We start from the raw sequence: 23,197 nt of genomic DNA, 5'->3' as shown, positions 1-23,197 counted from the left end.
ACGTGGAGAAACTGGAATAAGTGTGCACTGTTGGTGGGAACGTAAAATGGTGCAGCTACCACGAAAAAAAATATAGCAGTGGTTCCTCTAAAAACAGAATTACCATAGGATCCAGCCAATTCCATTTCTGGGTATATACCCAAAAGAACTGAAACCAAGGATTTGAATAGATACCTGTACACCTACGTTCACAGCAGCACTATTAACAACAGCCAAAAGGTGGAAGCAACGCCAAGTGTCCATCAGCAGGTGAACGGATAAACAAAATGTGGTATATACATACAATGCAGTATTATTCAGCCTAAAACAGGAAGAGAGGCGGGGCACAATGGCTCATGCCTATAATCCCAACAGTTTGGGGGGCCAAGGCAGGAGGATGGCTTGAGCCCAGTAGTTGAAGACAAGCCTGGACAACATAGTGAGACCCTGTCTCTACAAAAAATAAGCGAGTAGGCCAGGCGCAGTGGCTCACGTCTGTAATCCCAGACGTGATTTTGGGAGGCTGAGGTGGGTGGATCACGAGGTCAGGAGATCAAGACCATCCTGGCTAACACGGTGAAACCCCGTCTCTACTAAAAATACAAAAAAAAAATTAGCCGGGTGTGGTGGCAGGTGCCTGTAGTCCCAGCTACTAAGGAGGCTGAGGCAGGAGAATGGCGTGAACCCAGGAGGCGGAGCTTGCAGTGAGCCGTGATGGAGCCACTGCACTCCAGCCTGGGCGACAGAGCGAGACTCCATCTCAAAAAATAAATAAATAAATAAACGAGTAAGTAAATAAATTAGCTGGTCATGATGGCACACGCCCGTAGTCCCAGCTACCTGACAGGCTAAGGACAGATTACTTGAGCCCAGGAGTTCAAAGCTGCAGTGAGCCATGATTGCACTCCAGGCTGGGTGAGAGAGAGCAAGACCCTTTCTCAAAAATAAATAAATAAAAATAAATTTTTTTAAAAAGGAAGGAAATTCTGACATATGCTACAACATGGATGAAATCTGAGGACATTATGCAAAGCGAAATAAGGCAATCCCAAAGAGACACATATGGTATGATTCCACTTATATGAGGTACCCTAGAGTAGTCAAATTCACAGAGACAGAAAGTAGAGCAGCAGTTGCCACTGCTGGGGGGCGGGAAGAGTGGGCGGTCATTGTTTAATGGGTACAGAGTTTCAGCTCTGCAAGACGAGAACAGTTCTAAAGATGGACTATGGTCATGGCTGTACAATAATGTGAATATACTTAACGCCACTAGGCCGTACACTGAAAAATGGGTAAGACGGTAAATTTTGTGTTACGTGTTTTTTAACCACAATTTTTAAAAAATATATGAACCAAGGCTGGGCGCAGTGGCTCATGCCTGTAATCCCAGTGCTTTGGGATGCTGAGGTGGGAGGATTGCTTGAGGCCGAGAATTCGAGACCAGCCTGTGAACACAGTAAGACACTGTCTCTATAAAAAATGTAAAAATTAGCTGGGCTTGCTGGTGCAGGTGTACAGTCCTAGCTACTTGGGAAGCTGAGGTGGAAGAATGGCTGGAGTCTAGGAATTCAAGGTTGCAGTGAGCCATGATGTTACTGTATTCCAGCCTGGTTGACAGAGTAAGACCCTGTCTCAATTAAAAAAAGAGAAGAGAAAAAAAGAAGAGAAGAGAAGAGAAGAGGAGAAAGCCTGGTGCAGTGGCTCATGCCTGTAATCCCAGCACTTTGGGAGGCCAAGACGGGTGGATCACCTGAGGTCAGGCAGTTCGAGAGCAGTCAGCAGTTCAAGAGCAGCCTGACCAACATGGTGAAACCCCATCTCTACTATGAATACAAAAATTAGCTGGGCATGGTCGCACATGCCTGTAGTCACAGCTACTTGGGAGGCTGAGGCAGGAGAATCGCTTGAACCCGGGAGGAGGAGGTTGCAGTGAGCTGAGATCACGCCACTGCACTCCAGCCTGGGCAACAGAGCATCACTCCCTCTCCAAAAAAAAAGAGGGGAAGGGGAGGGGAGGAGGGGAAAGGGAAGAGAAGAGGAAGGGAAGAGGAGGGGAGGGGAGAGAAGGGGAGAGGAGCCACACGTTTCCTGGTAAGCCTGTGGAACTGTGAGTCTATTAAACCTCTTCATAAATTATCCAGTCTTCGGTAGTTATTTATAATAGTGTGAGAATGGACTAACACAGAAAGACAAACTTAAAAAAAAAAAAAAACTAACACTAATTGTTTCCCTAATTAAAAACGAAGATCGGCCAGGTGCAGTGGCACACACCTGTGAGACCCCGTCTCTACTAAAAATATAAAAATTAGCCAGGCATGGTGGTGCGTGCCTGTAATCCCAGCTACTCGGGAGGTTGAGGTAGGAGAATCACTTGATCCTGGGAGGCAGAGGTTGCAGTGAGCCGAGATCATGCCACTGCACTCCAGCCTGGGCAACAGAGCGAAGACACCATCTCAAAACAAACAAAAAATGAAGATCAATTTTCATCCTACTCATTCCCAGATAATACTGTAGGAAAAAAACCTACCGTCTCTGCTCCAAGAGTCTGCAAGCCAGTATAAGTTCTATCCAGCTATGGAAAGACAAAAGGGAGAGTGTTAAATTTCACTGCACTTACTTACATATTATCATAGGATACAATCTTACCTACAGCTCTTTTGCAAGTCTTCATACCATAGGATCTACTTTTTCATAATGTAAAATATAAATTCATCACTTCAATAAAAAATTGAGTAAAATCAATATAAACCTCAGACATACAGTTACTATATTTTTAATATAAATTATACATTTTAAAAAACCTGTTCTAAGGACAATGTAACAATGCAGGAAGTTTTACACAAAAAGATGTTTACTGCAGCATTATCTATAACCAAACTAAAAACAATATAAAAATCCAGAATAAAGGAATGTGTAAGAAAACCATGGACCATCAATCTCTGAAATATCATGCAGCCACATAGATGAGGTTTACAAAGACTGTGTACAGATATTTTAAATGACAAGCTATACATATTTTAAATGCATACATTCTTGGACACAATTATATACTCGGAGTATATTTACTAAGCACTTAAAAAAAAAAAGAATGAAAATATAGGCAGTAGAGGCAATGCTAATGACTTCAAATATACTGGCATCATGATTTGTTTTTTGAGAGAGGAATACAAACTGAGGGAATGTTAATAATATAAACAAGAGTTCACAATTACACAGAAAAATGTTAAGTTCTTATTTGTAAATTTATATTCCACCACTAAAAAAAGAACTTGTGATAACAATATAAACATACAATAAGATAAACAGGGAAAAGTATTAAATTGGGTAGAAAAAAAAAGAGAGGGAAAAAATGAAGCCAGGGTAGGTTAGTAAATACAAGGTTTTAAAGGCTTATGAGAGGTAGGTGTCACATCTGGCTGAGTTTCTTAGCAGCCAACACAGACAGGACAACTCAGTCAGTTATGAGATTTAGTGCTCACAAGATAAAAAGCAATACAGGGTGGATTAATAGTGGTTCCATGGAAGAAATCTGGAGTTTTAATATTTAAACCTTAGCCAACAGTATGACTGCTAAAAAACAAAACAACAACACAAAGGCAATTTTAGGTTACATCCATTTTCATAGTCTCCAGAGCATAGAAATAATAGTCGCTCTGTAATCCGCACAGGTGTATGTTTCATTGTTGGGACCAAATTTTAAGAGGGACATTGGATAGGACGGAACTAGTATCAAAACAAGAAGAAGAATTGGAAAACAAAGCATACAAGAAATGTAACAGGAACAGGTTTTGCCTGGAGTAGAAATGATTTCAGGAGACATGAAGGCTATCATCAAACATTTTTAGCGTTCTTATAAAACAAAGCCTTATTCTGTATTATTTCAAAAATCAACAGCCTGAGGCCAGGCTCAGTGGCTCACTTCTGTAGTCCCAGAACTTTGGGAGACTAAGGCGGGCTGACTGCTTGAGTCCAGGAGTTTAATACCAGCCTGGACAACATGGTGAAAGCCTGTCTCTACAAAAAATACAAAAATTAGCCAGGTGTGGTGGCATGTTCCCGTAGTCTCAGCTACTCAGGAGGCTGAGGCAGGAGGATCTCTTGAGCCCAGGAGGTTGAGGTTGCAACGAGCCATGATCGCCCCACTGCACACCAGCCTGAGTGAAAAAGGGAGATCCTATCTACAAAAAAAAACAAACAAATGAACAAACAAAAAAACCAGCCTGGGCAACATGGCAAGACCTCACTCTACAAAAAATAATTAAACAATTAGCCAGGCATGGTGGTGCATGCCTATGGTCCCAACTACTCAGGAGGATGATGCGGAAGGATTGCTTGAATCCAGGAAGTTGAGACTGCAGTGAACCGTGTTTGCACCACCGCACTCCAGCATGGGCGACAAAGCGAGATCCTGTCTCAAAAAACAAACAAACAAACAAACAAACAAAAGACAGAAAAAAGAAACACTAGGACAAAAGGACAAATGGGGTCAAGGTATTACCAAATGGATCAATGTGTTGGCTTGGGAAGTGCTGTGCTCTAGGGTGATGGGTAAGGACACAGTAAATGACTATCTGTCAGAAATGCAGGATATAGTAATTTCACACATTCTAGAAACTTTAAATTTTATGTAACTCTAATACTTAGAGTATTTAATATTTAATGTAGTATTTGCAGAATCAATACACATCATTATTTACTGCACAGAATACAAAGATCACTTCAGGCTTTAACAGCCAGGAAAAGCTACATAGGAACTTGAAGAATGCAAAGAATTCAGACAAGCATCTGAGGAGGGGAAGAGCATTAAAAAAGACCCAAGGAAAGATGGCCCAAGGCATTTCTGTGACACGAATAGATGCCATGGCTAGAGCAGAATGTTCATCAGGGGATTTGTGCGAGACAATCTCAGGGAAGTAAATCAAGTCAAAATGAGCCCCGAGAGCAGGCGGGGGCATTCACACTTTAACAGGAATTCAATCAAGTTTTCTGAAAGGGATAGCAGAAAGGTTCTGCGGTTTTAAGCAGACCAATCAGATACTGTTGTGTAGGATGCCCTATGAAGAAAGGAGATGGATTTTTTAAAGCCTATCAGGAGACAGCAGAATAATAGCCTAGGAATAGTGGGCAGGGGCCAGGGCACGGTGGCTCACGCCTGTAATCCCAGGACTTTGGGAGGCCAAGGCAGATGGATCACTGGAGGCCAGGAGACCAGCCTGACCAACATGGTGAAACCCTCTCTCTTATTAAGAAGACAAAAATTAGCTGGGCATGGTGGTGTGCACCTGTAGTCCCAGCTACTTGGGAGGCTGAGGCAGGAGAATCGCTTAAGCCCAGAAGGTAGAGGTTGCAGTGAGCCGAAATTGCGCCACTGCACTCCAGCCTGGGTGACAGACTGAGACTCTGTCTCAAAACTAAAAAAAAAAAAAAAAAAAAGAATAGTGGGAAGGGCGGAGGACAGAATATAAAAGAGATTATGAAGAAAGAATAATGGCCTGCAACTGAACAAATATTTAGAAGAGGGAAGAAAAAGGCTCCAAGAGTTAACTAAAAAATGACAGGAAAAATAATACTACAGTACAAATAAGGATCACAAGGCTACAACACAGGTGTTTAGGGTCTCAAGGCCAATACACAGCAAAACAATAAAATGATGTTTTCCAGAAAACTAGTAAGAAACATTTTATTGTCATTTTAAAACACTGTCTCCAATAATCTTCCACCAAGAGCTCTAAGTGATATGTACAATATAAGATGTGAAAAGTACATGAAGAATTCCTTTTGTTGAGAGACTAGGTCTGAGCCCAGTGCAACATAAGGTAGTATGTGCTGTGTTAAAAATAAGATTAAAAGAAAGTAAAACTGGCCGGGCGCAGTGGCTCACGCCTGTAATCCCAGCACTTTTGGAGGCCCAGGTGGGTGGATCACCTGAGATCAGGAGTTTGAGACCAGCCTAGCCAACATGATGAAACCCCGTCTCTACTAAAAATACAAAAAAAATTAGCCATGCCTGGTGGCGGGCACCTGTAATCTCAGCTAATTGGGAGGCTGAGGCAGAAGAATCGCTTGAACCTGGGAGACGGAGGTTGCAGTGAGTCATGATTGCACCACTGCCCTCCAGCCTGGGCAACAGACTGAGATTCCGTCTCAAAAAAAAAAAACAAAAAAACTATTTTAAGACTTTCCTCTAAGTAACAGGACGGTACTCTGCCCCTTAATAAAATGGCTGTGTGCCCTTCTATTTGGTTTCAGTGCTTCTCTGAGGTCATAAGGCAATCCAGTCTCACGCTAATCTTTGGAAAAGAACTTAAGCCTCAAGTTAAGCAGTCCCACCTAACAACAATGGAAGGGAAATTTCAGCATGCCTTAAGCTTGAAAGAGGCGCATTTGTAGAAGAAAGGGAATGAAAAAGGAATTCTACAGATATACTCAGCTTCAGTTAGCCCAGTTTTCAGAGCCATTAGTGGGAACAATGTGATAAATCACAAAGTAAGGGTGCTTTGGAGATGTACAGTATCAGGATTATGTCACACGTAGAGAAAGTGTACATGAAACTATAATACTATAAAAAGGGTCTAAGGGAACACTAAGAAATGGTCTTTCCACTATAAAAATTAAATATGGGCCGGACAAGGTGGTTCACACCTCTAATGCCAGCACTTTGGGAGGCTGAGGAGGGTAGATTGTTTTAGCCCAGGAGTTTGATACCAGCCTGGGCAACACAGTGAAAAAAACTCCATCTCTACAAAAAATAAAAAAATTAACTGAGTGTAGTGGCATGCGCTTGTGGTCCCAGCTACCTGGGAGGCTGAGATAAGAGGATCACCTGAGCTGGGGGAGGTCAAGGATGCAGTGACCCGTGATCATGCCACTGCACTCTAGCCTGGCCAACAGTGAGACTCTGTCTCAAAAAAATAAAAAAGAAACGTTTATTTATATAAAATTGCAAAAATATTTGAGAAAACCAACCAAAAACAGGGCATGAGAAATAGTTCCCAATGTCATTATTTCAGTTGCTCCAACATTTTGGTATATTTCTTTTGTTTTTTTTTCTACCTTTCAAAGATTGTGGTTGACTTCATGTACATACAGTTTTATACAAACATACCTCAGAGATAATTGCAGATTCAATTCTAGACTACTGCAATAAAGTGAATACTACAATAAAGCAAGTCACAATGAATCTGTTTCCCAGTGCTTATAAAAATTATGTTTATACTATGCTGTCATCTATTAAGTATGTAACAGCATTATGTTTAACAAAATAATGTACATACCTTAATTTAAAAATACTTTCTTGCTAAAAAGTGCTAATGATCACCTTGAGCCTTAAGTGAACTGTAATCTCTTTGCTGGTGGAGGGTCATGCCTTGATGCTGACGGCTGTTTGCTGAAGGTTTGGGTGGCTATGGCAATTTCTTAAAACAAGACAACAATGAATTTTGCTGCCTCGACCGACTTCCTTTTATGAAAGATTTCTCTGTAGAATGCAATGCTGTTTGACAGTGTTTTATCCACAAGAGAAGTTCTTTCAAAATTGGAGTCAATCTTCTCAAACCCTGTAGCTGCTTTATTAAGTAAGTTTACGTAATATTCTAAATCCTTTGTTGTCAATTTCAACAGTGTTCACAGCATCATCACCAGGAGTGGATTCCATCTCAAGAAGCCACTTACTTTGCTTATCCATAAGAAGCAAATCCTCATGCATTAAAGTTTAATCATAAAATTGCAGCAATTCAGTCACATCATCAGGCTCTACTTCTAATTCTTGTACTCTTGCTATTTCCACCATACCTGCAGCTAATTCCTCTGCTGAAGTCTTGAACCTAAGTCATCCACGAAGGTTGGAATCAACTTCTTCCAAACTCCTATTAATGTTGCTACTTTGACCTCCTCTCATGAATCACAAATGTTCTCAATGGCATCTAGAATGGTTAGTCCCTTCCAGAAGGTTTTCAATTTACTTTGACCAAATCCATCTGAGAAATCACTATTTATGGCATCTATAGCCTTATAAAACATATTTTTTTCTTTTCCTTTTTATATCTATTTTTTGAGATGGGGCTTGCTCTCTCACCCAAGCTGGAGGTCAGTGGCTTGATCATGGCTCACAGCAGTCTCAACCTCCTGGGACCATGAAGCTGATCCTCCTACCTCAGCCTCCCAAGTAGCTGGGTCTACAGGCAAGTGCCACCATGTCCACCTAATTTTTTTTTTTTTTTTTTGTAGAGATGAGGTCTTATTATGTTGCCCAGACTGGTCTCAAACTCCTGGGCTCACACAATCCTTCCTCCGTGGCCTCCCAAAGGGCTGAGATTATAGGCATCAGCCACTGTGCCTGGCCACAAAATATATTTCTTAAAACAATAAGACTTGAATGTTGAAATTACTCCTTGATCTCATGGGTGCAGAATGGATATTGTGTTAGCAGGCATGAATACAACATTAATCTCCTTGTACATCTCCATCGAAGCTCTTTTTTTTTTTTTTTTTTTTTGAGATGGAGTCTCGCTCTGTCACCAGGCTGGAGTGCAGTGGCGTGATCTCGGCTCACTGCAACCTTCGCCTCCTGGGTTCAAGCGATTCTCCTGCCTCAGCCCCCCTTGTAGCTGGGACTACAGGTATGACCCACCACGCCCAGCTACTTTTTGTATTTTTATTAGAGACGGGGTTTTGCCATGTTGGCCAGGCCGGTCTCAAACTCTTGGCCTCAAGTGATCCACTCGCCTCGGCCTCCCAAAGTGCTGGGATTACAGGCGTAAGCCACCGTGCCTGGCCTCCATCAGAGCTCTTAAGTGACTAGGTGAATTCTCAATGAGCAATAATATTCTGAAAGGAATCCTTTTCTCTGAGCAGTTGGTCTCAACAGTGGGCTTAAAATTTTCAGTAAACCATGCTATAAACAGATGTGTTGTCACCCAGGCTTTTTTGTTCCATTTATAAAGCACAGGCAGAGTAGATTTAGCATCATTATTAAGGGCCCTAGGATTTACTGGATGGTAAATAAGTGCTGGTTTCAATTTAAAGTTACCAGCTGTGGCCAGGCACAGTGGCTCATGCCTGTAATCCCAGCACTTTGGAAGGCTGAGGCGGGTGGATCACTTGAGTTCAAGAGTTTGAGACCAGCCAAGACAACATGATGAAACCCTATTTCTACTAAAAATACAAAAATTATCCGGGCATGGTGGCAGGCGCCTGTAATCCCAGCTACTTGGGAGGCTGAGGTGGGAGGATTGCCTGAACCCAGGAGGCAAAGGTTGCAGTGAGCCAAGATCACGCCACTATACTTCAGCGTGGGTCACAGAGCAAGACTCTGTCTCAAAAAATAAAAATAAATAAAGTCACCAGCCCCTAACAAGACAGTCAAACCTATGCTCTGAAGCCAGGCATTGACTTCTCCTCTCTAGCTATGAAAGTCCTAGATGGCATCTTTTTCCAACAGAAGCCTGTGTCACCTACGGTGAAAATCTGTTGTTTGGTGTAGCCACCTTCATCAATGATCTTAGCTGGATCTTCTGGATAACTTGCTGCAGCTTCTCAATCAGCACTTGCTGCTTCACCTTGCACTTGTATGTTATGGAGATGGCATCTTTCCTTAAACCTCACGAACCAACATCTGCTAGCTTCAAACTTTTCCTCTGAAGTTTCCTCACCCCTCTCAGTCTTCACAGAATTGAAGAGCTAGGCCCTTGCCCTAGATTAGCATTTGGCTTAAGGGAATGCTATGGCTGGTATGATCTTCTATACAGATCACTGAGACTTTCTCCAAATCAGGAAGAAGGCTGTTTTGCTTTCTTATCATTTGTGTGTTCACTGGAGTAGCACTTTCAATTTCCTTTAAGAACTTTTCCTTTGCATTCACAACTTGGCTGTTTGGCACAGAGGCCTCACTTTTAGCCTATCTTGGCTTTCAACATACTTTTTTCACTAAGCTTAATCCTTTCTAGCTTTTAATTTAAAGTGACAGATGTGTGACTCTTCCTTCTACTTCAACTTGGAAACCATTAGAAGGTTATTAATTGGCCTAATTTCAATATTGTTATTCTCAGAGGATAGGAAGCCCCCAAAAGAGGGAATGAGGTGGGGAACGACTGGTTGCTGGAGCAGTCAGAATCCACACAACACTCATCAATTACATTCATCCTCCTATATGATCATGGTTTGTTGTGCCCCAAAATAATAGTAACATCAAAGACCACTGATCACAGGATCATCAAAACAGATTTAATAATAAAAAAGTTTGAAATATTTCAGGAATTACCAAATGTGACAGAGAGACACAAATGAGCACGATGTTGGAAAAATGGTACTCACAGAGTTGTGTGACACAGGGTTGCCACAAATCTTCAATTTTTAAAAAATCAAGTATCTACTGAGCGCAATAAGCAAAGTGCAGTGAAACAAAGTACGCCTGTACTCTGTGTTTCACTTCCTATAAGGGCAGGTCTCCCCGTGGATAGTCAACACTTCATAAGATATAATTTACAATGGCTGCACCATAAACCACATGGCTACATTTATCATTAAAGGATTTCTTTTAATACAAAAGTATTATAATCTTGTATAGTACTTTATCGTTTCCAAAACAGGTTCACTTCTGTCTTTACAGAAAAACATTATTATTTGCCCCACTTTATAGAAAAGTAAATAGATTTAAAAAAGATTTCAGTAACTTAGCCCCAAGAAACACATTGATGGTGAGGTCTGATCAAAGATTCATGTATTCTGATTATCTGACCACTTTGTTCACCTTTTTAAAGGATATACATTGTCCCGTAAAGTGATTCTCTCTCTCTGATGGTTGCATCAGAGGACAAAGTAATGTTGTAGCAGTAAGCATAAACATACACAGAAATACTATCTCCTCCCCCCACTATTCTTAGCCACTTCTTGCAGAAGACCTAACACTCCCACTTTGAATACAGCTGACCCTTGAACATGGGTTTGAACTGCACAGATCCGCTTATACATGGATTTTCTTCCACCTCTGCCACCCGAGGCAGAAAGACCAACCCCTCCTCTTCCTCAGCCTACTCAGTGTGAAGATGGCGAGGATAAAGACCTTTAAGATGATCCACTTCCACTTAATGAATAGTAAATATATTTTCTATTCCTTATGATTTTCTTAATAACAGTTTTCTCTAGCTTACTTTATTATAAGAATATAGTCCATAATATATATAAGATACAAAATACGTGTTAATTGACTGTTTATTAGTAAGGCTTGCAGTCAACAGTAGGCTATTAATAGTTAAGTTTTGGGGGAGTCGAAAGTTGTATGTGAATTTTTTAATGCGAGGGGGCCCTTAACCGCCATGTTGTTCAAGGATCAACTGTAGCTGGTAAAAAAAGACTTCACAACTAGGGAGCGACGTTTTGTTACAATACCTTCAGATTATGTATGATATCTATCCGCTTGTTCTGGCTGTCCTTAAAGTGAACTTGAACTCTGACGGGAAACTCACCCCAGCCTCTTCTGGTCAGGTGAAAAGGAGGCTCTCTATGGAAAAGCAGATATTAACACGTTCATCCATGTTCACTCTCTCATCTTACACAGGAAAAGTTTCCTGATAATGGATAAATCAGAAGTTCACTGTCTTCTGAGAATCATTTAGGTTTCCTCATTTAAAACGAAATCAACATGCTGAATTTCGCTAAAATGCTAAATTATAAAAGAAAAAATTCAACTCAAACCTCTATTATAAACTTTCAATTACTGAATGCTAAGAGCTAGAGTAAACTTAGACCATATAATCCAATGTCATTTTCACAGATAAGGGAACTAAGGTGATCTGATGAATGTCACTAGAGAGCCAGGATTTTTAATTGGCATTTGACAGATACAGGCCATGAGGTATATGTTCCCTACCCTAAACTCTTGTATTTATTCCTCCACTGAGGCAGAAACAAAATGAATCATGAACATGCTCAACTGAGACTGGCAATTTATTTGAAACTCTCTGCTAAGAAGACTTAAAGATTGTATGTTCACAATATGACCTTCCCTGAATAGTGACTACAACTGATTTTAGTGAGCAGAAAGGAATGTGTGTGCATGCTAACTGGACTGGAGAATTCTCAGCACAATGTAATTTGTGAAGAAAAAAAAGGGGGGCCGGGAATTGATGGAAAAGAAGAGCAAATTGTTAATAACTGGTGATGGACACATGAGGGTTCATTATATTCTTTACTACCATAAATGTTTGAAATTTTCCATAATAAAAAAATTTAGAAATTTAATTGAGATATCATTAAGTACTCAAAACAATATGGTTTAAGTGCACAGGGAAGAGAGAATGCTTTTAAAATGAAAACATTTGTTATGAATACTAGTTTAGAATTAGTAATAAGAGAAGATATCAAAATTACAAGGAGGCTGGGCATGGTGGCTCATGCCTGTAATCCCAGCACTTTTGCTTGAATCCGGGGGGCGGAGGCAGCAGTAAGCTGAGATCACACCACTGCACTCCAGCCTGAGACACAGCAAGACTCCATCTCAAAAGAAAAAAGAAAGAAAAGAAAATGACAAGGAGAAAGAAACTCAACAGACAATGTTTTTGGAAAACTGAATTGAGTGAGTGCAGAGTTCAAGAACATAACCTGAGAAGAGTGTAACAGATGTGAATTAACGAGCACAGAGCCAGCAGCTAACAACGGAGCCCAGGACAGGAAAAATCCCTGAGTTATGAGGGGAGCCTAGAAAGCAGAGAAATTAATAAATACCTTATAAACCAAAGAGAAAAGAAAGCAAAGAAAACTAGAGTGCCCTGGATGGAAGAACTCAGTTGCACAGGAGCTAAGAGAAGCAGCTGTGACATTGGTATAGATTCACGCTTGGGGTAAAAGGAAAAGGTAGACTTAAGACAGTCTGAAATGGGACCCACAGCCAGAGATACAGTGGAGCCTAGAGGCATGGTGGACTTGAGTCAATTAATGGAAATTCTACTGATGTGAAGTTTGGTCATTTAAATTCCAGTAAAGCTAAATGGTAAGCCTAAACTCATTTGCAATATGCCTCAATCACACTGAATGCTGAACTTCTCTCACAATGAATATGATAAATTAGGTATGTTTCTCAATTTATGTACATGGCCTAACCTTTAGTGAATAGACAGGAAAGACTGCTGCCAGAGAAGACAGACAAACAGCACAAAGTCAGGAAAAATGAACAATGCTTTTTAACAGGAAATTCCTCCATAACCATATTTTTAGAAGCAAAAAAAGAATCTAAGACCTACAACAACATTATTTATGGAAACGGTATACTTCAAAAGACATTACTTCACACAATAAAGGACTGCCTCACCCGAACAAACTTCAATATTTCTAGATTCCTCACAGAAGGTGAAATAAATCATTGACGCCAAGAGGGAAAAACCATAAGACTATGGGGATTAAACAAAAATGGCTTTATTAGAAACACAGAATGGAGTACAGCTCCTTGCTCGACTAATTTATTCATATGGCCAATCATTCTTTTAGCATCACTCCGAGTGACCCTGAACTCACCACTTCATGAGACCCTCTGTTACATTTCTGAACAGCTCTATTACAAAATGACTTCTTCTACCTCCTGCATGTTAATTCTAGATATGCCATTTGGAATCACAAAGAGTAAATTCTTCCTCCACATGAAAGCCCTTTAAAAGAACCAAAGCATTCCCTCAAGTCTTTTCGGAATGAACATCTCTGCTCCCCACAACAGCAGTAGCAGCAAACACTGCGTTCCTATGTTTCACTGGCTATGACCCAATCAGTGTTCTAAGCCCTTTAGAACTATTAACTTACCTAATCCTTATAACCACACTATGAAATATCCCCTCTGAGACACAGTGAGGCTGAATAACTAACTTGCCAAGGTCACACAGCAAATAAGCAGTAGAACCAGAATTCAAACTCAAGCAATAGGCTCCAGGGCCATGCTTTAGCCACTGTGTGCTAGTCCATGTCCCCAAGGTGACAGACCTCACTTCCCAGACCACTCTCCCCAGTACACACAATAATATGACTGGCTGGGCATTGTCTGACTGCGCAGGGCATGGAATGCCTACATCACTTCTTCTGGGTACTTACTTCTCTAATGTGGCTACTTGAAAATTTCAAATTACAGATGTGGCTCACAGTATATTTCTATTGGACAGTGCTGCTCTAGAGAGTTCCTACAATTGAGTGAAATAAAACAGATATGAAGGTTTGGAAGAGGCTCACTAGGATTCCTCTGGGGAGCTGGCCCGCTCCAGTTTCACACACACCAAGGGCAGGAACACTCCAGATGGTTTCCCAAAGGCAGGGCCCCGTGCTCATCTTCACAATCCCTGTATCAAGTCCTGAGCCTAGCACATATCTAGTGACTATCTTGTACCTATAGTCACTATCTTGTGCCTAAAAAAAAGCAAAGTTTACAATCACAGCTTTTAGGAAGTTGGCTAAGGGTCATCCTGACAACTGAACAAACATGGAAAAAAAGTGCTTCAACAAGAGCAGAATCCACCCACCTCTTTGTCAGGTAATGTGCTGTGATGAAGAGATTCAGGGTGTGTAAGAAAAACATTTGTGCTTTGATCCAGAAATAAGTTAACCTCAAGTTTCAAGGCATCTGCAAAAATCCCCCCTTATTCGTTAAATTACTTTAGATACCTAACACAACAAACATCTTAACAGTCCTGCAAAGAACGTAAGAGTTGTAATTAAACCTAGGACATATGTTAATAGTCCTCACCTACTTTATATTGGTTACACCATATCTGGAGTTTTAGGTTCAGTTCTAAAAAGGTTATTTTAAAAGGAATATAGATAAACTGGAGTATACCAAAGACTATAACCTGAATGGCAAAGGAATATAAAACAAAGTCACACGAGTGACAACTGAAACAAATATGGATGAGACCCAATAACTGCTTTCAAATATCTAAACAACTGTACAAGGAAAAGGGATTATGATGATTCTGAGTGGTACACAAAGCATATGAAAAGCTTACTGTTTAGAAGTTAGATCTCTGCTCAATATAATTAAAAACTGCCAAACAAAACCAGCCACCTCCAAATGGAATGGCCCATTTCATGAATTCAATAATTCACTCAGTATCGAACATGAAATGAGGCTGGGTACATGGCTCACGCCTGTAATCCCAGCACTTTGGGAAGCCACGGCGGGAGGACTGCTTGAGACCAGCAATTTGAGACCAGCCTGGGTAAAAAAATTAGCTGGACATAGGTGGCACATGCCTATAGTCCTCGCTACTCAGAAGGCTGAAGTGGGAGGACAGTTTGAGCCCAGGAATTTGAGGCTGCAGTGAGCTATAATTATGGCACTGTTCTCCCACCTGGGTGCCAGAGCAAGACTCTGTCTCTAAAAAAATAAAATTAGCCAGGTGCAGTGGCTCACACCTGTAATCCCAGCACTTTGGGAGGCCGAGGTGGGCAGATCACGAGGTCAGGAGATCGAGACCATCCTGGCTAATAAGTGAAACCCCAACTCTACTAAAAATACAAAAACATTAGCCAGGCGTGGTGGCGTGCGCCTGTAGTCCCAGATACTCAGGAGGCTGAGGCAGGTGAACAGCGTGAACCCGGGAGGCGGAGCTTGCAGTGAGCCAAGACTGCGCCACTGCACTCCAGTCTGGGCAACAGAGCGAGACTCCATCTCAAAAAAAAAAATAAAATAAAAATAAAAAAATTAACAAAATTTTAAAAAACATAAAATGAGCATTTACTACATGCTAGGAACTATGCTAGACCCTAGGGATATTTATTTATTAAGAGACAGAGTCTTGCTCTGTCACCTAGGCAGGAGTGCAGTGGCACGATCTTGGCTCACTGCAACCTCTGCCTCCCGGGTTCAAGCAACTCTCCTGCCTCAGCCTCTCGAGTAGCTGGGACTATAGGCACACGCCACCAGGTCTGGCTAAAATTTTTTATATATTTTTAGTAGAGACAAGATTTCACCACGTTGGCAAGGCTGGTCTCAAACTCCTGATCTCATGATCCACCTGCCTCAGCCTCCCAAAGTGCTGGGATTACAGCCATGAGCCACCATGCCCAGCCGACCCTGGGGATATTAAGACAAGATAAGGTCCTAAACATCGAGAAGCTCTAAACCTGGTGAGACATACATGTAAATGAGTAAGTGTAGTAATAGACTTATACACATTACCTGCTATTAAAAAAAACACAGAGCTATGGTCGATCACAGCATATGATTTCTCCAGGAGTTTTAAAAACCAGAAGCATGTAAGCGATAATCTCTTTTAAAATACTATTTACAAATCCTAACATTGTTGTTAACAAAGTTTGATTTGCTATGGGAAAAGGTATGTGGTAAAGGTGTGTGCCGCCAGGCTGTGAACAGCTAACCGCTCAGGCGTGGCACAACAGACAATCTTTGCAACACTGTCAGAGTGGCACAGATCAGGCTGAAAACAAGACACAGCCTATTTTGATGACGTCAAACCTCATACACGTAATGAAATAAAGTTCATTTACTATTAGCAGAAAACACTCCAGATGTCCGGGATGAAAGAGAAACTGGACAAGGAGCTGCAGCACAATCCTTTCTTTGGATTTTCTCCCTGTTACAATACATCTTGATAAGTGACTTGCCATACCTCTGCCCGCAGATTAGTAAAGACTTCTTAGCAAATAAATCTCATAAATTACTGCAGGATAGTCTTCGCAATTTAAAAGAAATAATGTGTTTTACAAATTCTCATTTATGGTATGAGAACAGAGAAATAAAATAGGCACTTGTACTGCATTTTTAAGTATTTTATGTAATTAGTTTTTAAACCCATCCTTTTGGGTATATTAGATTTCTATCATCAATAAAAATATAATACATAAGAAGAAAAACATACTGTACCTATCTACAAAAATCTTATTTCCAAATATTCCGCTTTCTTTTTTTTTTTTTTTTTTTTTGAGACGGAGTCTCGCTCTGCCCCCTAGGCTGGAGTGCAGTGGCACGATCTTGGCTCACTGCAACCTTTGACTCCCTGGTTCAAGCAATTCTCCTGCCTCAGCCTCCTGAGTAGCTGGGATTACAGGCACGTGCTACCATGCCCAGCTAATTTTTGTATTTTTAGTAGAGACGGGTTTCACCATGTTGGCCAGGATAGTCTTGATCTCCTGACCTCGTGATCTGCCCACCTCAGCCTCCCAAACTGCTGGAATTACAGGCCTGAACCACCGCGCCCAGCCTATTCCACTTTCTGACCACCAACCCTTATCTTTCCAGTTTCACCCTAATCCAACTATTCTCTGACTTCACGGAGACTTCTATTTCTTGCCCACAAAACTTTTCACCAGCCATCCCTGCTCTTATATACGTATCTTCTCTCCTTACTCAGCTTAGAGTCTATGATATATCACTACAATAACCTAAGCATCAAAGCGAAGAAATCAAAGAACCAAGAGACCAGGGTTTTGGATGAATTGTCTGTATGTATGCAAAGTTCTTAAGAATGACAGCAAGAGTTACGGTAAAGAGAAAATTAGTAAACCAGGTGTTGAAACCTTTCCCCCTTTTCCAAAAAGCCTCAACTCCTTTGAGGCTGCTGCTCGTCCTCTGTTGCAATTATCTACTAATTTCCCTAGTCACCCTTGGCAGGGAAAGGTGGTCTGGAAGCCATAAATGTGATCAAGGAAGACATCCACCCCACCCTCAGGCCCAGTGGTGTGTGGGAGAAAAAAAAAAACAGCCACCATCGCTTGAAAGGGTTAAAGCAGCAGCAGAGTTCTCCGGAGGCAGCCATGTTTTGTTTAAGAGTCAGGGGTGAAGAAAGGCTCTGAACAGAGCAGAGAATAGAGGTTTCACTGATAATAACCAACAACCACTTCCACAGTGCATTTATAGAATCCATATGGTGGCTCACGCCTATAATCTCAGCCCTTTGGGAGGCCAAGGCGGGCAGGGTGCTTGAGCTCAAGAGTTCAAGACCAGCCTGGCCAACATGGCGAAACCCCATCTCTACAAAATATACAAAAATTAGCTGGGCGTGGTGGCGTGCACCTGTAATCACAGCTACTTGGGAGGCTGAAGCATGAGAATTGCTTGAATCTGGGAGGTGGAGGTTGCAGTGAGCCAAGATTGTGCCACTGCACTCCAGCCTGGAAGACAGGCTGTGTCTCCAAAAAAAAAAAAAAAACAATTAATATGTACATGTGTAACATCATATAAAGATGTAAAGAATAAGGCCAGGTGTAATCTCACACCTGTAATCCCAGCACTTTGGGTGGCCAAGGCGGGCAGATCACCTGAGGTCAGGAGTTCGAGACCAGCCTGGCCAACATGGTGAAACCCCGTTTCTACTAAAAATACAAAAAAAATTAGCCGGGCGTAGTGGCGGGCACCTGTAATCCCAGCTACTCGGGAGGCTGAGGCAGAAGAATTGCTTGAACCTAAGACGCAGAGGTTGCAGTAAGCCGAGAGCACACCATTGCGCTCTAGCCTGCACGACAAGAGTGAAACTCCGTCTCAAAAAAAAAAAAAAAAAAAATGTAAAGAACATACCTAAATGATACAAGCAAATTTCACAACAATATATAATCATTCCATCTTGGTGAAATAATCATAAGAAACAACTATATGTTGTTTCAAATATGTACAGAAGAAATATGATTGGGGGTTACTTCTAAGAGAGTGAGATCACGGGAAACTTTCAACATTAATTAGTCTACAATGTTAGAATACTATATTTAATTCTGTTACATTCTGGTATTCATAAAAAGAAGTAACATTTTCATATGCATCTGTATCTATATAAACAAGTTTAGCTGTTTCCAGAGCGGAGCAAAACCAGCTAATATAATTAGTGTGGTAACAATTGGATAGAAGACAATGCCTGCTCAGTGAGACAGTAATCTGAGAGAGTGAACTACATTTTTTTTTTTTTTTTGAGACAGAGTCTTGCTCTGTCGCCCAGGCTGGAGTGCAGTGGCACGGATCTCGGCTCACTGCAAGCTCCGCCTCCCGGGTTCACACCATTCTCCTGCCTCAGCCTCCCTAGTGGCTGGGACTACAGGCACCTGCCACCACGCCCAGCTAATTTTTTGTATTTTTAGTGGAGACCGGATTTCACCATATTAGCCAGGATGGTCCCAATCTCCTGACCTCATGATCCGCCCGCCTCAGGCTCCCAAAGTGCTGGGATTATAGGCGTGAGCCACCCCATCCGGCCTCCAACTACATTTTGACTAACAGCCAATTCTCAATTACTATTGCATTTCCAGGAAATGCTTGAAGTTAAATCACTTTTCTTCCATTTCAAAAATAAATCTGTATTTCAATTTAGGTTAAATACCTCAAGCATGCTTACCTAACTTCCACAAGGTCATTTGGTTTATAGCTGGGATGAAGGAAGAACCAAACCTTCTTGACAAAATGATTAATGCTGGGTTCTCTACGGGACCCTCGGACATATACCATCCACTTATGAGTTGACTGGTCATTTTCTTCCCTCTTATCCGGAGGTATATACCTAGAGAAGAAGAAAAAAGAAATCTGAATTATTTTTGTCCTTCAAAAACCTAACAAAATAATTAAGTCCTACTTAAAAACAAGGTTAAAATTCCTGCAATATTTAACAACTATATCACCTAAACAAGCAAAATGAGTCTTTGCAAGTTAATCATTTTGTTTTTCCTTTCTTTCTAAAACATAGTTAGGGCTGGATGCAGTGGCTGGCTCACACTGTAATGCCAGCACTTCAGGAGGCTGAAACGGGAGGATTGCTTGAGGTCAGAAGTTAAGAGATCAGCCTGGGCAACATAGCAAGACCCCAACACCATGTTTAGCTATTTCCAGAGGGGAGCAAAATCAGCTAACAATTGGATAGAAGAAGACAATGCCTGCTCAGTGAGACAGTAATCTCAAAGAGTGAACTACAACTACAACTACAATCCTCTCACCTAAAATTTTAAACTCAGCTGGGCATGGTGGCCCACACCTATAGTCCCAGCTTGCTGGGAGGCTGATGAGGTGGGAGGACTGCCTGAGCCCAGGAGTTCGAGGCTGTAGTGAGCTACAATCACATCACTGCACTTGAGTCTGGGTGACAGAGCAAGACCCTACCTCAAAAAATTAAAATAAAATTAATGAACTAAAACAAAATAATAAAATAAATAAAACATGAATTGGGTTTAAGGGACATTCTGTTAAAAGTTTGTGTCGTTCTACTTATTCGGTGTGCAATTAAAAAAAGGGGCAAACTTGTTTTTCCTGTCAGATAAATACAGAAGGTGGAAATAAACTGGCATATTTTTATTCCTAGGTTAGGGAACCTCTAGCCTTCGGGGTGATTTCATTCAGGTTTCAGGGTGCTAGAGCTCTGGGCCTTTCTGGTGACTCTCATGGTTGCCAAGAAGACTGCACCTAGTTTCCTGCCCTATGAAAGCCAAAACGTGCCATTTCCCTTAAGCCCTGATCATGGTAAAACTAGCATCTTTAGCGCTCCCCTTCATGGGCCCTGTCTTTATTTCAGTAGGAGGCCCTCTTCTTAGATTCATGTAGAAAATATGGTCAGGCCTTCTATATGCTCATCTATGCCTAGTGCTAATCCTTAGTGATATGGGGGGGCCAAGTTGCCTAGCCTAGCTCTTGAAGAGTGTTCTTGACCAATCTTGGCCCTTTACTCTTCCAGCCTATGAAAGTCATGAACCCTGTTGGGATTTTAACAGGAATACCTACAGATCGATTTGGGGAGAGATGACAAGTTTACAAGACAGGTCGGCCCAGAAAAAGCCAGGCCTGGAAGTTCAGGCAGACCCACTAGGCCACAAGAAAATTGGGGCTAAACAATCATTTCATCCAAATTTTTAAATGTATTGGCATAAAGAAGTTAATAGTTTATCTCTTTAATACTACAGCATCTGTAGTTATGTCTTCTTTTTTATTTCTAATATTATTTGTGCCTTCTCTTTTTTGAGTAATTTTTAAAATCAATTTCGCCAGATTTGTGTATGTTATGTTTATTTTTTCCTTTCATAAGTATATCAATGTATTCATCAAATACTTACTAAATATATACTGTAAGGTACAAAGCCAGACAAGGCCAGGCCTGGTGGCTCACGCCTGTAATCTCAGCACTTTTGGAGGCCAAGGCAGGTAGATCACCCAAGTTCATGAGTTTGAGACCAGCCTGATCAACATAGTGAAACCCCATCTCTACTAAGAATACAAAATTATCCAGGTGTGGCGGTGCATGCCTGTAATCCCAACTACTTGGGAGGCTGAGGCAAGAGAATCAATTGAACTCTGGAGGTGGAGGGTACAGTGAGGTGAGATCGCGCCATTGCACTCTAACCTGGGCAACAAGAGTAAAACTCTATCTCGAAAAAACAAAACAGAACAAAACCAGACAAGACATAGTTTCTACCCTAAAGATATTCCAGTCTGAGAAAAATATATGAAAATAGAAAATGGCTATATAGTGTGATAAAAATCACAAAGAGAGAGCATAGAAGGAAAATGCCTAATGAAGGAGGGGATTAGCAAATAAAACTTCATGAGAAAATTAGTTTAAAACGCTACCAGTTAGAATCCTAGCCACTGTAATCAATTTTCCTCCATCAAATTAATTTAATCCCTTCCATCTATTTACATCTGGGCCAAATATTTACTTAACATCTTTATGGTTTTAGAGGATTTATAACGTCCTTATCTACCCCTAGACACTTGGCAAAAATGATGAAGCTGCTCCAAGACAGCCTGAGATCATACTGTTCAAGGACATGGCTCTGGAGCTTGGAGGAATTCTGCCTTTAAGATCTGCTCAGCAACCTTTTGTTACGAACTAAAAACATTTCAGTTTGGGCAACCAAATCAACATTTTTAGGAATTCGCTAAGGCCCCTAAAGACAGAACTGGTTCAGAGAAGTCAAAAGTTCTTCCAAACTTACACACATTGACACAATTGGTGAAATATATTTGTGTAAGAGCTCATGTCTTAGAAATTTTTACCAAGCCCTATTTTATTCGCAGGGAAAGACTGGCAGACACACTGACGCAGAGACTCCAATCTCTGGACCTTGGTTCACTTTTGAAGCAACAAAGAGCTTGAAAAAACATTCTCTGAGGCCTCTTCCTACTGTAACACCAGGATAATAAGAGTGTTAGGCCCAAGTATTAACATAAATGGGTAACTGAAAAGACTTATCTACTTTATTCTCACGTCTCAACAACTTGTTAGATACAAACCTCTTTGGTTTGCCTTAGAGTCACAAAAAAAGACCTGAAGTAAGGTTTTGAAGAACAACAAAAAAAAGTCAAAGAAACCCATCACACTTACCTCCTTCCATTTCAAAACAAAACAAAAGAACAGGAAATAGGTTTTCCAGGGAGAAGAATCTGGTTTCGGCTCTGGACATGCCAATCACAAGTAAATGACCAATATGGTTTGACTGTGTCCCCACCCAAATCTCATCTTCAATTGTAGCTTGCAGAATTCCCATGCGTCCTGGGAGGGACCCAGTGGGAGGTAATTGAATCATGGGGGTGAGTCTTTCCCATGCTGTTCTTGTGATAATAAATAAGTCTCACAAGATCTGACGATTTTATAAGGGGTAGTTCTCCTACATAAGCTCTCTTGCCTGCCTCTACTTAAGACATGGCTTTCCTTCTCCCTTGCCTTCTGCCATGATTGTGAGGCCTCCCTAGCCATGTGGCACTGTGAGTCAATCAAACCTCTTTCCTTTATAAATTACCCAGTCTCGGGTATGTCTTTATTAGCAGTGTGAAAACAGACTAATACAATGGCAAATGCAGGAATGTCAATGGAGAGACAAAATGAAGATTTGAACATTCGAGCTGAGGGCAGTATCTGAGGATTTACCATTCTCTACTGGCTTTCAAATACCTAACAATTAGCATATTCTACAAACTACACAAGCAAGTGTAGGGGTTATTATACTGCCTCTTCTCTTGCAATATTTTGGAACAAACACCTTCCCCTTATTTATCCTTTGTGGATATTGTGCAAGGCAAGGCAGAATGGCACAGTATAGAGGCAGTACAGAGAAAATAATATCCAAATGAAAAATAGGAGACCTAAGTCCCCTGACCCTGTGGCTATTTGTATAAAAAGAATAATAAAGAGAGTAAAAAAAAAAAAAAGGCCAGGCGTGGTGGCTCACACCTGTAATTCCAGCACTTTGAGAGGCCAAGGCAGATGGACCCACCTGAGGTGGGGAGTTCGAGACCAGCCTGACCAACACAGAGAAACCCCGT

At 41.2% G+C, this 23,197-nt stretch overlaps 1 protein-coding gene across 8 annotated transcripts in view; it reads right to left on the bottom strand.

Moving 5' to 3' along the window:
* Positions 1–23,197, bottom strand: part of YEATS2 (YEATS domain containing 2) — a 112,099-nt gene that overhangs the window by 62,753 nt on the left and 26,149 nt on the right. For all 8 annotated transcript variants that reach the window (XR_009209399.1, XM_058426799.1, XM_032171729.2 and 5 more), the window contains exons 7-9: positions 19,290–19,451; positions 11,365–11,476; positions 2,507–2,551 (exon numbers count right to left, since the gene is read on the bottom strand). Coding sequence is in view for 7 of the 8 variants with exons in the window: in XM_058426799.1 (XP_058282782.1) it covers positions 2,507–2,551; positions 11,365–11,476; positions 19,290–19,451 (319 nt within the window). In the remaining variant the exon portion in view is untranslated. The remainder of the gene's footprint in view (positions 1–2,506; positions 2,552–11,364; positions 11,477–19,289; positions 19,452–23,197) is intronic.

This window comes from Hylobates moloch, unplaced genomic scaffold (genome assembly GCF_009828535.3).
Source record: "Hylobates moloch isolate HMO894 unplaced genomic scaffold, HMol_V3 SCAFFOLD_13, whole genome shotgun sequence".
Taxonomy (NCBI): domain Eukaryota; kingdom Metazoa; phylum Chordata; class Mammalia; order Primates; family Hylobatidae; genus Hylobates; species Hylobates moloch.
Note: the sequence above shows the minus strand (reverse complement) of the source record. Positions and strands in the feature narration are given on the sequence as shown.